At 41.9% G+C, this 15200-nt stretch overlaps 1 protein-coding gene across 1 annotated transcript in view; it reads right to left on the reverse strand.

Moving 5' to 3' along the window:
- Positions 1-15200, reverse strand: part of CTTNBP2 (cortactin binding protein 2) — a 151685-nt gene that overhangs the window by 23708 nt on the left and 112777 nt on the right. Inside the window, exons 13-14 of the mRNA XM_021699323.1 lie at positions 4321-4407; positions 4141-4240 (exon numbers count right to left, since the gene is read on the reverse strand). Of these exons, the coding sequence (XP_021554998.1) occupies positions 4141-4240; positions 4321-4407 (187 nt within the window). The remainder of the gene's footprint in view (positions 1-4140; positions 4241-4320; positions 4408-15200) is intronic.

Raw genomic sequence — 15200 nt, forward strand, 5'->3', positions numbered from 1 at the left:
TCATCACCTACTTCACTACCAACTTTTGCGCTCTCTCATCTTACCTCTTCCTACATCCACTCTAAGCGGGCTCTTCCACTTGCAGACACCTGAAGATGACGTATGACTAGCATTCCCTTTGTCTTTGCCTGTGCTACTTCTTCTATCAGGAGATTCACCCACTCATCAGCCAATAATTATTAGCTATCAGTGTACCAGGCAAAATAGAAGAATAAGGTACAGTACTAGCCTTCAAGGAGCTCACCATGTGTGTGTGGGCCAAGGCCAAAGCTCAAATAATACCCTCACTGCCTTGACCTATAGTTAGGTGGAACACAGTTATAAACAAAATCTACTGATGTTCACTAGAGGGAGAAGTCCTATCTGGAGGGATCAGAGAAGCCTTCATTTGAGGTGTCCTTAGAGCATTTTAACAGGGGCTTTTTCTGTAGTTTCCAAAAGGGCAAAAACCATGTCTGTTTTATTCAGTACTGTACAACATAATATTTTGCAAAGCACTGGCCATGTTGGTAGTCACAGTGTATGTGTGTAGGGGGGAGGTTGTGTGTTTACTCTCTCATTCTCAATGAGAGCTGCAGCATGAATGAAGACTCAGAGAGTAGAAAAGCAAAGGACACGTAAAGAAGAAATCGCATATTCTGTTGGAGCACAGACATCTATTTTAAAAGGGTCAGACATTCTAAAGTAGACATACGAATGGCCAACAAGTCCATGAAAAGATACATCACTAATGATCAGGGAAATGTAAAACAAAACCACAATGGGATATCACCTCACACCAGTCAGAATGGCTATCATCAGAAAGGCAATAGATAAGTTCTGGCAAGGTTGTGGAGGAAAGGGAACCCTTGAGCACTGATGGTGGGAATGTAATTTGGTGCATTTCCATACTATGGAAAATAGTATGGAGGTTCCTCAAAAAATTCAAAGTATCACATGGTCCAGCAATCCCACTTCTGGGTCTATAGCCAAAGGAAATGAAATCAGGATCTCCAAGAGTAATCTGCACTCCCATATTCACTGCTTCATTATTCACAATAGCCAATATATGGAAAGAACCTAAGTGTCCGTCAACAGATGAATGGATAAAGAAAATTGGTATATATACAGAATGGATTATTCTTCACTCAGTGAGAAAGAAGAAAATCTTGCCATTTTCAACAACACAGTGCACCTTGAGGGCATTACACTAAGAGAATTAAGTCAGAGAAAGACAAATACTGTATGACATCACTTATATGTGGAATGTAAAAAAGCCAAGCCTATGCAAACAGAGTAAAATGGTGGTTGGCAGTGACTTGGGGCATGGGTGAAGGAAATGGGGAGGTATCAAAGGATACACAATTTCAGTTATAAAATGAGTAAGTTCTGGGGATCTTATGTACTGCAGGGTGACTACAGTTAGCAACATTGTATTACATACTTGAAAGTTACTAAGAAAGTAGATCATAAATGTTCTCACCACCAAAGATATTTTAATTGTGTGAAGAGAGGTACTAGCTAATGTTACAGTAGTTATTTTACAATATGGAAGTATATCAAATCAACATGCTGTACACCTTAAACTCACACAATAGTATATCTCAATAAATCTCAATTTAAAAAATAAAGGGTCAGATAAGCCAATCAGGTGGATTAATGTCCTTGAATGGAAGGCCTTGCATGGCACTGATTTAGTTCAGTGGGCGATAGAGGGATGTGTGGGGCAGGAATCAGACAGCTTTTAACTAAGGGTCTGACTACCTGTGAAGGATGTTAGAGAAGGAGAAGCAGTGGACGAGCAGCCATTTATAGGGAAGTAGATGAGATGTAGGGAAGGGGGCATAAGGTAGGATGGTACCAATGGGATGGATGAAAAAGGCACGCTGGGATCCATCTGGCAGGACGTGCCTATGGACTATGTGGGACAAAGACAAGGGGTCCATGAATGAGAGGATCTGGGAGTGCTATCTGGTCCTCATATGGCTTTAAAAATGGAAATATCTGACAACACTGAAAGAAGAAAATCCTACATTTTCACATAAAAAGGGGTTTCTTTTTTTTTTTTTTTTTAAGGTTTTATTTATTTGGCAGAGAGAGAGAGAGACAGCTAGAGAGGGAACACAAGCAGGGGGAGTGGGAGAGGGAGAGAGAAGCAGGCTGCCTGCTGAGAAGGGAGCTTGACTCGGGGCTCCATCCCAGGACCCTGGGATCATGACCCGAGGCAAAGGCAGATGCTCAACGACTGAGCCACCCAGGCGCCCTGGGATTTCTGACTTCTTAAAAGTCACAAGAGCACTTGACACTGGATCTACACTGCCATCAGCAACTAGCTGCCGCAGCTGAGAACTATTGCCCTCCCGTAGATGGAGACAGGCCTCCCCGCTCCCCACTTCACCCTTTACTGTGGCCTGTTGGCACTGTGGACATTCAGGTCGTCAAGCCTGCTGACAAGACCGGAGTTTCAAGTGGGAGAGGCTGAGAGATTTGTGCCACTCACCAAATTGGGAAATAGGAAGAGGAATTTTTAAGATGCTGCCCCCCCCCCCCCATAGGTTTAGAAATGCTGTGCTGGTCACCTCTGCATCCTTTATGACCTGATTCACTGCTCATTTTCTCAGCTCTCTTAAGCTTAGGGCAGAGAGCAGAATTCAGTCTATAATTGCTATCTGCTCTGACAGGGTGAGAACAAAATATTTCAGCTTCTTACTTTAAGATGAAACAAGACTGAAAGTTGGAAAAAATGTAGTGGGCTTCTGTTATAAGAGCCGGGGCGGGGGGGTGCGGGGAAGACAAGTGTTGGCACAGGAGAGTTCCTAAGGAGCTGTGGCTGGCATTGGTGAGGGGCGGGCTTGGTAGCAGTCTGAGTCCTGCTTGGCTGTGTTCTTGCTGGGGGTTCTTTGGTCAGGGTCCCCCAACCTCCTGCTTCAAATGTTTTCATGTTTATAAGTCAGGGTGTTTACGATAGGGCCTACCAGAGTCAGAGCTTAATCAATGTTAGTGATCATTAGTAACAGCTGCTTTCCGCAGCTAACCGCCACTAGTTTCTGAACAGACTGACCCGCGCACCACAGTGACATTCCGATTCCGGTGGGATTTTCCTGTCCTTAAAATGTGGGTCTAGGTCCGTGGAGCCCTCAGTCCCTCCCCAAGCCTGCCTCTTAACTATATTTCTCGACTTCCTTCTTCTAAGGCTGACCTAGCTACATGGCATCTCCCTTGATCGTGGCTCCAAAGATGAGAAACACCTCCACAAAGATTTGAATTTGTGTTTCAGCTCATCTATCCCTGATCTTGCAACTGCGCCCCCTTGCACCCTCTCCCCAGGGGTCTGTGTGGCTTTGGGCCCTCGGAGACTGGAGTCTGGTCCATTTCGGTTGTATTGGGAGCTGGTAGTCACGCTGTGCTATGCAGGGTATGCTGATGCCCCCTGTGGTGAAGCTTGGTATGGTAACCTTGGGAGCCTAAGACAGAAAATTCATGATAAAGCTATATTAATAAACATATTTAATCCTGGTTCTGCCACTCTGTAGTTGTGGCAAGATACTGAACCTCCCTGTACCAGCTTCCTCACGTTGGAAACAGACATGACACCCACCTGCACAGGGCTGTAGTGGAGATTAAGTGAGCTCATTAATGTGTGCAATGTGTTTAGCCAAGCGCCAGCCCGTGACATGCCAAGGGTTAGGTGGAGGAAGTTTAACTCAGGTGCTTCAAGAAGGGGTGCTTTGGTTGTAGAGAATTTATGATTAATTTACTAAAAATCTATCTACTCTTTATTACCACCATGCAATTCTAAACAGCATCAGTGATAGAATACTTAGTCCCGTGAGGGTGGGTGGCTCCCCACACCTCCTCCCTTAGTATACCTCTGGGGCCAGTTATATAGTATGCTCACAACAGATAATGATTTACAAACAAAAGACGGGGGGGAAAAAAGAAGAAAACATAGGATGAGCAATAAATGCAATGACATACAAGAAATATATATATATATTTTTTACAAGTGTTCATCTAGGTTCCCATTTTCATCCCAAGGCTGTTGAATAACTGAAAAGTCACCTTAAATTTACCCCCCCCGAAAGAAGCTTATTTCCTTTCAGTGGCATCACTGAAGATCATGTCCTTCAGTTACAATTCAGTTTGCTGGAATGGCCTTACCACTACTGATGAACAGATCTACTAGCTGTTCCTTGGAGAAACCAGCATCCACTTCGGCTCTCACTATTTCACAGGTGAATCCTGCAGCCATCTGTCTGTGCTGTGGTAAGAAATCAGTGATCAGTTCTACATGCTTTCAAATTTTCAGAGAAAAGGAAAGGGTACACAAGTAATAGATACCTTCATGCAGAGTGCAAGCTGATGTGCTATGTAGTCTTGCAAGCTTCCTTCTGGGCCATGGAAAATGACATTATGGTACTGCTCGACCTATTAATAAACCAAGAGGAAATCTTAGGTGAAAATGTGAAGAAGAGGGGAAAAAAAAAAAAATGTGGTACCCAAGTGGGAGATTCCCTTTCTGATTGTTCTCAGACTTTGAAAACACTAGTATTTTCAGGATTAACTGTATTCACTGGGCACTTGAAGTCTTTCATTTTAATATGAAATATTGGCAGATATAGTATTTATATACTTATATAGTATTTTATATAGTATTTATTTATAGGAGGAGCTGACATTGGATTAAGAAGCATATTCTTTAGGGCGCCTGGGTGGCTCAGTCGGTTAAGCATCTGCCTTTGGCTCAGCTCATGATCTCAAGGTCCTGGGATCAAGTCCTGCATTGGGCTCCCTGCTCAGCAGGGAATCTGCTTCTCCTTTTGCCCCCACCCCATTTGTGTTCTATCTCTCTCTCAAATAAATAAAAATCTTAAAAAAAAAAAAAAAAAGAAGAAGCAGCAGCAGCATACTCTTTCTTCCCTGTATCTTCCACAGTGAAGTTCAGTTCGCTGGCTGGGAACATGGTTCCTAGCATATTTTGTCCCTTGCAAATGTTTTTCTTTATTATCTCTTGCAGATGCTCTCTAGTTTGAATTTCCCCAAAGTTTATTTTCCTTCTGAGTGATATCTGAATTACAGTAATTTCAATGTATTCTGGAAAATACAACAAAACATAAAGAAGCAGAATACAAACCACTGATAGTGTCTGCACCGAGAAGCAACCTCTGTAAATAGATTTATGCTTCCCTTCCTAGCCTCAGCAATCATACAACAAAAAGAAATAAAAGGTATCCAAATTGGGAAGGAAGAAATCAAACTTCCACTCTTTACAGATGACATGATACTATATAGAGAAAACCTGAAAGACTCCACCAAAAAATTGCTAGAATTGATACATGAATTCAACAAAGTTGCAGGATATAAAATCAACATACAAAAATCTGTGGCATTTCTATACACCAATAACAAAGCAGCAGAAAGAGAAATCAAGGAATCAATCCCATGTACAACTGCACCAAAAACCGTAAGATACCTAAACCTAACCAAAGAGGTAAAAGATCTGTACTCTGAAAACAGAGAACACTTAGGAAAGAAATTGAAGATGATCCAAAGAAATGGAAAAACATTCCATGCTCATGGATTGGAAGAAAAATATTGTTAAAATATCTATACTACCCAAAGCAATCTACACATTCAATGCAATCTTTATCAAAATAACACCAGCATTTTTCAGAGCTAGAACAACAATTCTAAAATTTTTATGGAACCCGAAAAGACCCTGAAAAGCCAAAGTAATGCTGAAAAGGAAAAACAAAGCTGGAGGCATTACAATTCTGGACTTCAAGCCCTATTACAAAGCTGTAGTCATCAAGACAGTATGGTACTAGCACAAAAACAGACACACATCAGTGGAACAGAATAGAGAACCCAGAAATGGACCCTCAACTCTATGGTCAACTAACCTTTGACAAAGCAGGAAAGACTATCCAATGGAAAAAAGACCGTCTCTTCAACAAATGGTGTTGGGAAAATTGGACAGCGATATGCAGAAGAATGAAACTGGACCACTTTCTTATACCGTACACAAAAATAGACTCAAAATGGATTAAAGACCTAAACGTGGGACAGGAAACCATCAAGATCCTAGAGGAGAACACAGGCAGCAACCTCTTTGACACTGACCGTAGCAGCTTCTTACTAGACGTGTCTCTGGAGGCAAGGGAAACAAAAGCAAAAATGAAATACTGGGACTTCTTCCAGATAAAAAATCTTCTGCACAGCAAAGGAAACAACAAAACTAAAAGGCAACCTATGAATTGGGAGAAGATATTTGCAAATGACATATTGGATAGAGGGCTAGTATCCAAAATCTATAAAGAACTTAATCAAAATCAACACCCCCCCCAAAAAATAATCCAGCTAAGAAATGGGCATTAGACATGAACAGACATGCATGAAAAAATGCTCAACATCACTCATCATCAGAGAAATACAAATCAAAACCATGATGAGATACCACCTCACATCAGTTAGAATGGCTAAAATTAACAACTCAGGAAACAATGGATGTTGGTGAGGATGTGAAGAAAGGGGAACCCTCTTTCACTGTTGGTGGATGTGCAAACTGGTGCAGCCACTCTGGAAAATAGTATGCAGGCTCCTCAAAAAGTTAATAAAACTACCCTATGATCCAACTGCACTACTGGGTATTTGACCAAAGGATACAAAAATACTGATTCGAAGGGGCACATGCACTGATTCAAAGGGCATATGGAAAGAGCCCAAATGTCCATCGACTGATGAATGGATAAAGAAGATGTGGGATATTTATACTATGGAATATTACTCAGCCATCAAAAAGAACGAAATCTTGCCATTTGCAATGATGTGGGTAGAACTGCAGTGTATTATGCTAAGTGAAGTCAGTCAGTCAGAGAAAGACAAATACCGTATGATTTCACTTATATGTGGAATTTAAGAAACAAAACAGATGAGCATAGGGGAAGGGAAAAGAAAAATAAGATAAAAACAGAGAGGGAGGTAAACCATAAGAGACTCTTAACTAGAGAGAATAAACTGGATGTTGCTGGAGGGGAGGTGGATGGAGAGATGGGTGAAATGAACAATGGGCATTAAGGAGGGCACCCATTATGATGAGCACTGGGTGTTCTGTGTAAGTGATGAATCACTAAATTCTACTCCTGAAACCAATAGTACACTATATATTAAGTACCTTGAATTTAAATAAAATCTTCAAAGAAAAAAAAAAATTTGCTTCCTTCAGCTTTTTCTTTGTATAGTTTGTGTATGTTTATGTATGTATTTTTTTAGAGGGCTATAGGAGTGTAATCTTTTTACAGCTGTTGCATATCAGAATATCTTTGACTTCTTATATAAAAGACATCTTCATGACTGTAAGATTACTGGGTCAACTACCTACGTATATTGTGCCATTCTGGAATTCTGTTTCAAAGAAACCTGGGTAGAGATTGATCACTTTTACTCTGTAAAAATCTGCCTGGATGCCTATAGGATTTTTTTACACCTTTTCCCCTCCCGTGTGAGGGTACCTTGCCTGAGAACAGGTAGAGATGCTGCACGCCCTGAATGGAAAGCCAGTGGCCATCTGCATGGGGCAAAGACAGTGTGATGTGTGGAGTGAGACGTGGAGGGGAGTCACGCCCTCCACCTCTGTCATCCCAGGGCTGAGCTCCCACTCCCAGCCTACATGCCTGGGAGCAGCTTTCTTCTTGGAAAGATCTTACAGAAGAGATCTGAACAGGTGAAGCGGCACCCTAACCAGTATGGGTAATGTAGCTCATGTGTCAAGCTTGAGTCCCCCAGACTTCGAGGAATGTTACACATGAAAGAGTCTGTTCATGTTTAAGGACCTCTGTGTTGCTCTCCTGTGCTCTGATGAGCTTGTCCCTTTGAGATCCCAGGGGCAGGCCACATCCTTGAAGGTGGCTGGGGTAGACCTAGTGAAGAACAGGCCACCGGTCCGTCATTACAGGAAAGAAGCCAATCCTGGGATGTGACAGGAAGGCCTGAGGGAAAGCTGGTGGCATGGAAGGAAGAGGGAACCTTACCTGGGGCCTTTAGGACTTGAGCTCCAGCCTCCAAAGAGACCAAGACATGCCTGGAGTTAACTCCTGGAAAGTGGAGGAAAACCATGCTTGACCACTGGGTGTCAGACCATGAGCTAAAAAGGGAAGTGGTCCTTGAAGGGGACCACTAATGCGGGACTTGGGACCAGGTTTTAGGTTCTGAAAGACAGCATGCCTGCTAGCCACCAGTGACTTTCTCTCAATACAAGTATTATTCCACCACTGCTAAGCCTTCACTACAAAAGGAAACAGCTGGATTCCCCTTGGGGCTAGGGCAGCATCAGAGAGAATGATATACCTGAAAGAAACAGGACAGTAGCTACAGCTGCCCAAGGAACATCAGCATCTCAAAGCCACAGGATGAAGTCAGCAGTAGCTGGCCTGGGCTGTCTTCTATGGTTTTGGGGGTCTGTGAGACAAGCAATGGTAGAAGGGCCAACAAGGACTAAGACTGGGACAAGGAGGGCGCCTGGGTGGCTCAGTTGGTTAGGCGACTGCCTTCGGCTCAGGTCATGATGCTGGAGTCACAGGATCGAGTCCCGCATCCGGCTCCCTGCTCAGCAGGGAGTCTGCTTCTCCCTCTGACCCTCCTCCCTATCATGCTCTCTGTCTCTCATTCTCTCAAATAAATACATAAAATCTTAAAAAAAAAAAAAAAAAAGACTGGGACAGGGACTGTACTTACAATTTTAAAAAGTTACCCAGATTTGTCTGGTTGTGACCTCTTTCTCCCAATCTTAAATGGAACATGGTAAATTCTTTCAATCCACAGTCAGACCTTTTTTTGGTTTAGAAATGTTTTCTTTCATTATGGTTTTGGTAATTTCTCCTCTTCTATTTCTCTTTATTTTGAGGGAAGACCAGTAATGCTTAAGTTCCCTCTATGTCCTCAGAGAGTGTATCCGTCTCCTCATCGTTATCATACCTCTTGGCCTTTGCTTCTACTTCGGGGAGAGCTCCTTAAGTTAGTCTTTCACAGCACTGAATAGAATCGTCACCATCTCCCTTCCGCTCTTTACTGTTTCAAGTACAAGTGTAATGATGTCACTGCATTTTCAGTTCTTCTTAGAGTTCCTTACCTCACCCACCTCCTTGCCAACACTTTTGCTTTAATCTTAGCCTCTCTCTACCATGGCTTTCTTGCCCTGCTTTCACAGTTGATCTTGCATTCTCTAGAGAAAGGACATAATTTTCTAAATTCTTTTCCTTTCTATCTCATAATTTTAAGGTGTTGTCATTCTGAGTTTTCAGAATGATAACTCCATTCTGTTCTGCAGTGCTCTTCCACAGGCATAATGTCGTTAACTTGTTATTAGTATTTATGTTCTGCGAAACCACAGAATCTGCAGTAAAGCAGGCTGTGTAGATGGTCATTGGCTTCAGTCGCTTTCCACTCATTTTTCAGCTGAATCCTGCCTAGGTCACAGCTGGATGGTGGGCTGCTGTCTATACTTGTGAGTTGCACTCCAGGACTGGGCCATGGCTGCTGTGGGCTGACCCTGGGCTGTCCACCATGGCAGACAAATGCGTGAGATACACTGCAGTCCCAGGAAGCACCGCGCTCCAGCATCCATCCTGCTGAAGGTGCTTACATAATCCACTCCCCAGATAGAGCAGCCTCACCAGCACCTGCCCACCAACTTCCTGCTCAGGTATTTCTAGCTTTCATCTCTGAATGAATGTAGAAGGACCCATCTTGACAGGAGACGGAGGAGAAGGTCACGATGCTGCCAAAAGCAGAGACTACGCAGTAAGGATATTCACCCAATTTTCTAACTGGTATCAACCTCGCTTTTTTGAATCATTAGTAAGACGGTAGGAGAAAAATAGTAAAAGTGTTTTCCCACCTAATTTCAAGTAGGCCTCCAATAAGTGGGTTTAACACTCTCTTTTATTATTATTTATTTATTTGACAGAGAGAAACACAGTGAGAGAGGGAACACAAGCAGGGGGAGTGTGAGAGGGAGAAGCAGGCTTCCCGCCGAGCAGGGAGCCTGATGCGGGGCTCGATCCCAGGACCATGGGATCATGACCTGAGCCGAAGGCAGACGCTTAACGACTGAGCCACCCAGGCGCCCCGGTTTAACACTCTCTTACACTTAAGGTACTGGAAAGTTTTTCCAGATTCTTGCTAAAGGAAGACCTCAGTTCTATTTTCCTCTGTTACTGTGAAGTTTTGCCACTTTTCAAAAGCACTTTAGTGGGAAATTGTGTTGGGTACCGCAAGCCAAGTGCACTTTTAAACCAGAAGTTTGTACTCTTCAAATTAATCCCAAACTGCCATGACTTACTGGGTAGAAATTCTCTCACAAGGAATGGATTGTTTCATACCAGTGAAACAGGATACAGATTTTCAAGATTTACGAATATTCTACCCCTGAGATTTCCAACTAGGATTGCTATTTAATCTTGTCTCACTTCTGAAAACAAGAGTACTCTATTCATTACAGCCCTCCTTGTCAAACTGCCTACACTGTCTCAAGATTGATTTTGAAATCACTTAACAGCAAGAGACCAGATTTCATAGATAAGCTGTCTTCAGTTTCAACACCTCATTTGTTCTCAGATTGTAGGTTCTTACAAAATACAGACAGGGAACATTCTACTTGAAATTTCCATGAAAAGGCCATTCACTAGCAGTAAGCATTTTGTCTTCAAATAGTCTAATATCCTCTCTGTAATAAGGTAAAATATAAATAAGGAAATAAATGGAAAAACAAATGTACAGACTTCCAGATCATTTATACATTCTAATACATGCATTCCATTAGGTTTTTCCTCATTTCAGATATTATCAATTTTTTGTTAGTGGTATTTTGTTCTATTTCATCAAATGGTGTAGTTGTGTTGGTTACCATTTAAGATCTGAACAACAAAATAATTACCAGGAGCCCGTTGCTCTGAGACTGGTGCAAACATGCAAAGCTATGCAAGGAAAACACATTTAACTGCTCTAGCTAAAAATTACATTTCTCCAAACAGCAAGATCTTAGGTATTATAAATACACATGCTTCTCGCTGCCAGCAGAGGGCTCTCAAGATAGACAGGAAGAGAGGCAGGCAGACCAGATTTTGGGGGGGGGGGGGGGCAGAAGGTAAATATTTTAATTGTTTTGAAAGGAGATGATCTGCTCTTTAAGAAAACCAAACTCAACTGCTGAAAGGTGAATTAGAGTCACCACAATTACTCCTAAGTGCCCGTTTCCAGGGGCACATTTTTGCTTCTTGTTACTAAAGGGATACTGGCCTTATTATCACAATCGGTACCAATCCCTTTTATTCCTGCGTCTGCACAGCCCATTCAGGAAGTTCTTATGTCAATTAGTGCTTTGTGACGCAAATGAATTCTGGATTAAATGGAAACAATGCCCTCAACAAAGGCCCATCCATCCCTTGATTGTTTTCCCCTCCACAGCGTTTTCCTGCAGAACGGCGTGCAACAGAGCGGCTGCTGTCTCCACAGTGGTCAACGGGGCACCTGTGATGTGTTTTCAGACTTGTGGCATTATTTTAAAGCAATAAACCTCAACTTCTGTTCCGAGTTTCACTTGTCAGAGCCTGAGGGAAAGCTTCTACTGTGGAGAGACGGTTTTAGGCCTGGTCCTGCTAAGATGCTGAACTCAAAAAAGAATAAAAAATGAAAGGCTTTTACTGAGCCAATAAAGCTGAGATGGCTGTAAAGTATCATGGCCTTATAGCTAGGACTTTCATTCTGACCTCTTCTGACACTGATTTTAAAGAATTTATGTAGGGCTTTAGAGCCACAAGCAACACAGTTACTGTCAATTGATTCATATAAAATCCGCCCCCCTCCCAGACAATACTGGACATCCAGCACTGGGGCTCCAAAAATCTAGAGTCCTTCATGGTAGAGAGAGAGGGTTTTAGCCATAGGCTGAGGACCCTCTTTATAGAATAGGTATAAAAGAATAATGGCAATTTAAGAGAAATTACAGTTCGTAGAGAGAGACACACCATAGGTTTTTAAGAATTAGCTTCCTGAAACTTTAAAAGCCAAGATCGGTCTTGGTTACTAACTTCACATAAAGATAGGCCCTCTTTCAGCAGCACAGACATACGAATTTGGTATTGTAGTTATTTAAAAAAAAAAAAAACAAAACCCAAAAATCAAAAAACCAAACAACCATAAGACATAACTTTGGATCTAACCGTTGCCTTGTCACCAACCTCTAACACTCATCAACTCCTCCTGCTCCAGACCTCCTCTGGGCTGACTCTTGCCCCGCTGCCCAGAATCTTCTTCCATAATTGCCATGGAAGCCAAAAGATTCACTGGTGTTGGAGCCTCTCTTCATCACATCAGGGAACTGGCTTCCTCCTTCTGCTAGGACCTTACCCACATTTACTCCTCCATGCACAAAAGAGGTCAGGCTAGAACCGGCTAGCCACCTGCTAACGGAGTTGAGATCTGTGGCTTTAGATTCATAACCGTCATCATTTACAACATTATTTTTATGGGAACACAGCAAATTTATTCTGGGACGCTATGAAGAGCAGGTGGAATTTCCTAGTCGTGATTCTTGATGGTTAGTGTGCCACATATTGCGGTGGATGGCTACCAGGCACTGGAATCTCAAGAATCATGTCCTAGGGGATTCAAGTCCTACATTTTAAAGTAGTGCCCAGGAAATAAGTCAAACAGAGAAAGACATGTATCATATGATCTCACTGATATGAGGAATTCTTAATCGCAGGAAACAAACTGAGGGTTGCTGGAGCGGGGGGTGGGGTGGGAGGGAGGGGGTGACTGGGTGATAGACACTGGGGAGGGTATGTGCTCTGGTAAGCGCTGTGAATTGTGCAAGACTGTTGACTCTCAGATCTGTACCTCTGAAACAAATAATGCAATCTATGTTAAGAAAAAAAAAAAAGAAGAAGAAGGTAGCAGAAGGGGAAGAATGAAGCGGGGGAAATTGGAGGGGTAGACGAACCATGAGAGACGATGGACTCTGAAAAACAAACTGAGGGTTCTAGAGGGAAGGGGGGTGGGAGGATGGGTTAGCCTGGTGGTGGGTATTGAGGAGGGCACATTCTGCATGGAGCACTGGGTGTTATGCACAAACAATGAATCATGGAACACTTCATCTAAAACTAATGATGTAATGTATGGGGATTAACATAAGAATAAAAAAAATAATAAAGTAGTGCTCAGATGAGGATGATCTATTCAAGTATTTTTCTAATATAATAATTACTCATAGTCACTGAAGTATTAAAAAAGAAGGTTGCAAGTAAGCTAATAAAAACTGCAACTGGCTAGGGAAAGTCTGAATTTTACACTAAGTTCAACTATTATAATAAATTATTAGCGATTCAAAACTCAATCAAGTTAAATGTTTCCTTATTAGCTGTCAGAATGGATATTTAGGACTTGTATTATTTTAATTATACAGTGAAAGTATTGAAAAATAACACCATTAAAAAAAAGAAACAAATCTGATTTAAAGTCTTCAATCCATGTGGCTTTCTGCATAAAGGCTTTAATATATGCATTATATGTAATACATTTACACACACAGTTAAAACTGGTTACTACGATTCCTTCTTCACCAGTATTATTACATGCATGAAAAAGGAAGACAGACTAGGTGCCACTCCTTAGGTTCTACCAGTTGCTTGCTGAGAACCTTGGACAAATTCCTTTGAATCTTGGTTTATTCACCTGTAAAATGGGGGTAACTGATATAAATACCTACCCTCATGGAGTGATTAAATCAAACAATCTATAGATCTTACAACGGAGCTTGGCATATAATAAATACTCAATAAAGTCAGGTATTACTAGGTTTGCATGTCGTACAGATTTCCAACAATTCAAAGACCTATCAATGTGCCTATAGTTACTGTGGCACTGGGTGGACGTGTCACTCTCCGGCTCAAACCCTATCAGTGGCTTTCTATCACACCTGGAGTAAAATTCAAAGTCCTTGCCATGATCCCAAATGATCTAGCTCTGGCCATCTCTCAGACCTCACTGCCAGCATAGACACTTTTGTACCTGCTGTTCCATCTGCTGCAACACCCTTCACAAGGCTACCATCTTCCCCTCATCTAGTTTTCTGTCTATACGTCACTACAGAAAGGTCTTTGCTAACAACTCCACCCAGAAGTTCTTTCTCCCATCCCTCCCACTAGCTCTTTATCTCCTTATCTGCTTTATTTTCCTTCATACTTGCATATTTTCCTATATATTTGCATACTTGACTGGCCATGTCATCACAAATGTATTTATTCATTTGTTTCCTATTTGTCTTCCCCCACTAGAATGTAAGCTCCACGAGGTCAGGGAATGCATCTTACACATAGGTATCCTAAGTTTCTAAAACATGTCTGCATTTAGAAGGCTCTCAATAAATAGTTGTCAAACAACTGAATTAAATAACTAAACAGGATACAAAAATGTGTTAACACATTATCTGTCTCACTAGGGGGGTTATAATCTCATATGGAAGATGAAACATTCACAACCATGGTATTATATTATTGCCTGAGTGACTTTAAATTTTGAAGTGGTTGCTAAAAAGCATGATAAATATTTACTATCTTCATCCAGGGCTTAATTGTTGAATTTTAAAAAGCCCTTTGTCTACACTCACTAAGCTGAGAATAGAACTAACAACTAGTTAGTCTCTGGTTTGTTGGTCATTGGTAGTTACTATGTCTTATGCGTTAGGAGGCACACATATAAATGTACTTGGAATATTCTGGTTATAATGTCCTAATAGACCTGCTCAGTCAAGCCTAATGTGCAGTTGTAATCTGTTTCATCACCTTTCTGTTTATTTTATCATCTGAGTGAATAAAAGCCCTGAGCCAGAACCTTGCCTGGTACAGAGAAGCTGAGAAGGGAGAAGGCAGAGAAGAAAGTGGTTCTACAAGCTCATTCTACTGGGAGCCTAGGCTCACTTTCCTGAAAACCAACTGGTCACACAACTTCAACTTTCACTAAAGCACAGGGAGGAGACAGCCCTCCCTCCCACCTATAATGTATCCCTCAGGCTTACTTTGAAGCTGTAGGGAGAGAGGAACACATGATAAAGAAAACAAGTGAAAGTCTCAGATTTACAAGACACCATCTCTTCTAAATTGTAAAGCCTCTGAATGTTTCTGTGCTACTGTGGCTTCTTTTAAAAAGGTCAGTCCCAACTCTGA

Source organism: Neomonachus schauinslandi, chromosome 12, assembly GCF_002201575.2.
Source record: "Neomonachus schauinslandi chromosome 12, ASM220157v2, whole genome shotgun sequence".
Taxonomy (NCBI): domain Eukaryota; kingdom Metazoa; phylum Chordata; class Mammalia; order Carnivora; family Phocidae; genus Neomonachus; species Neomonachus schauinslandi.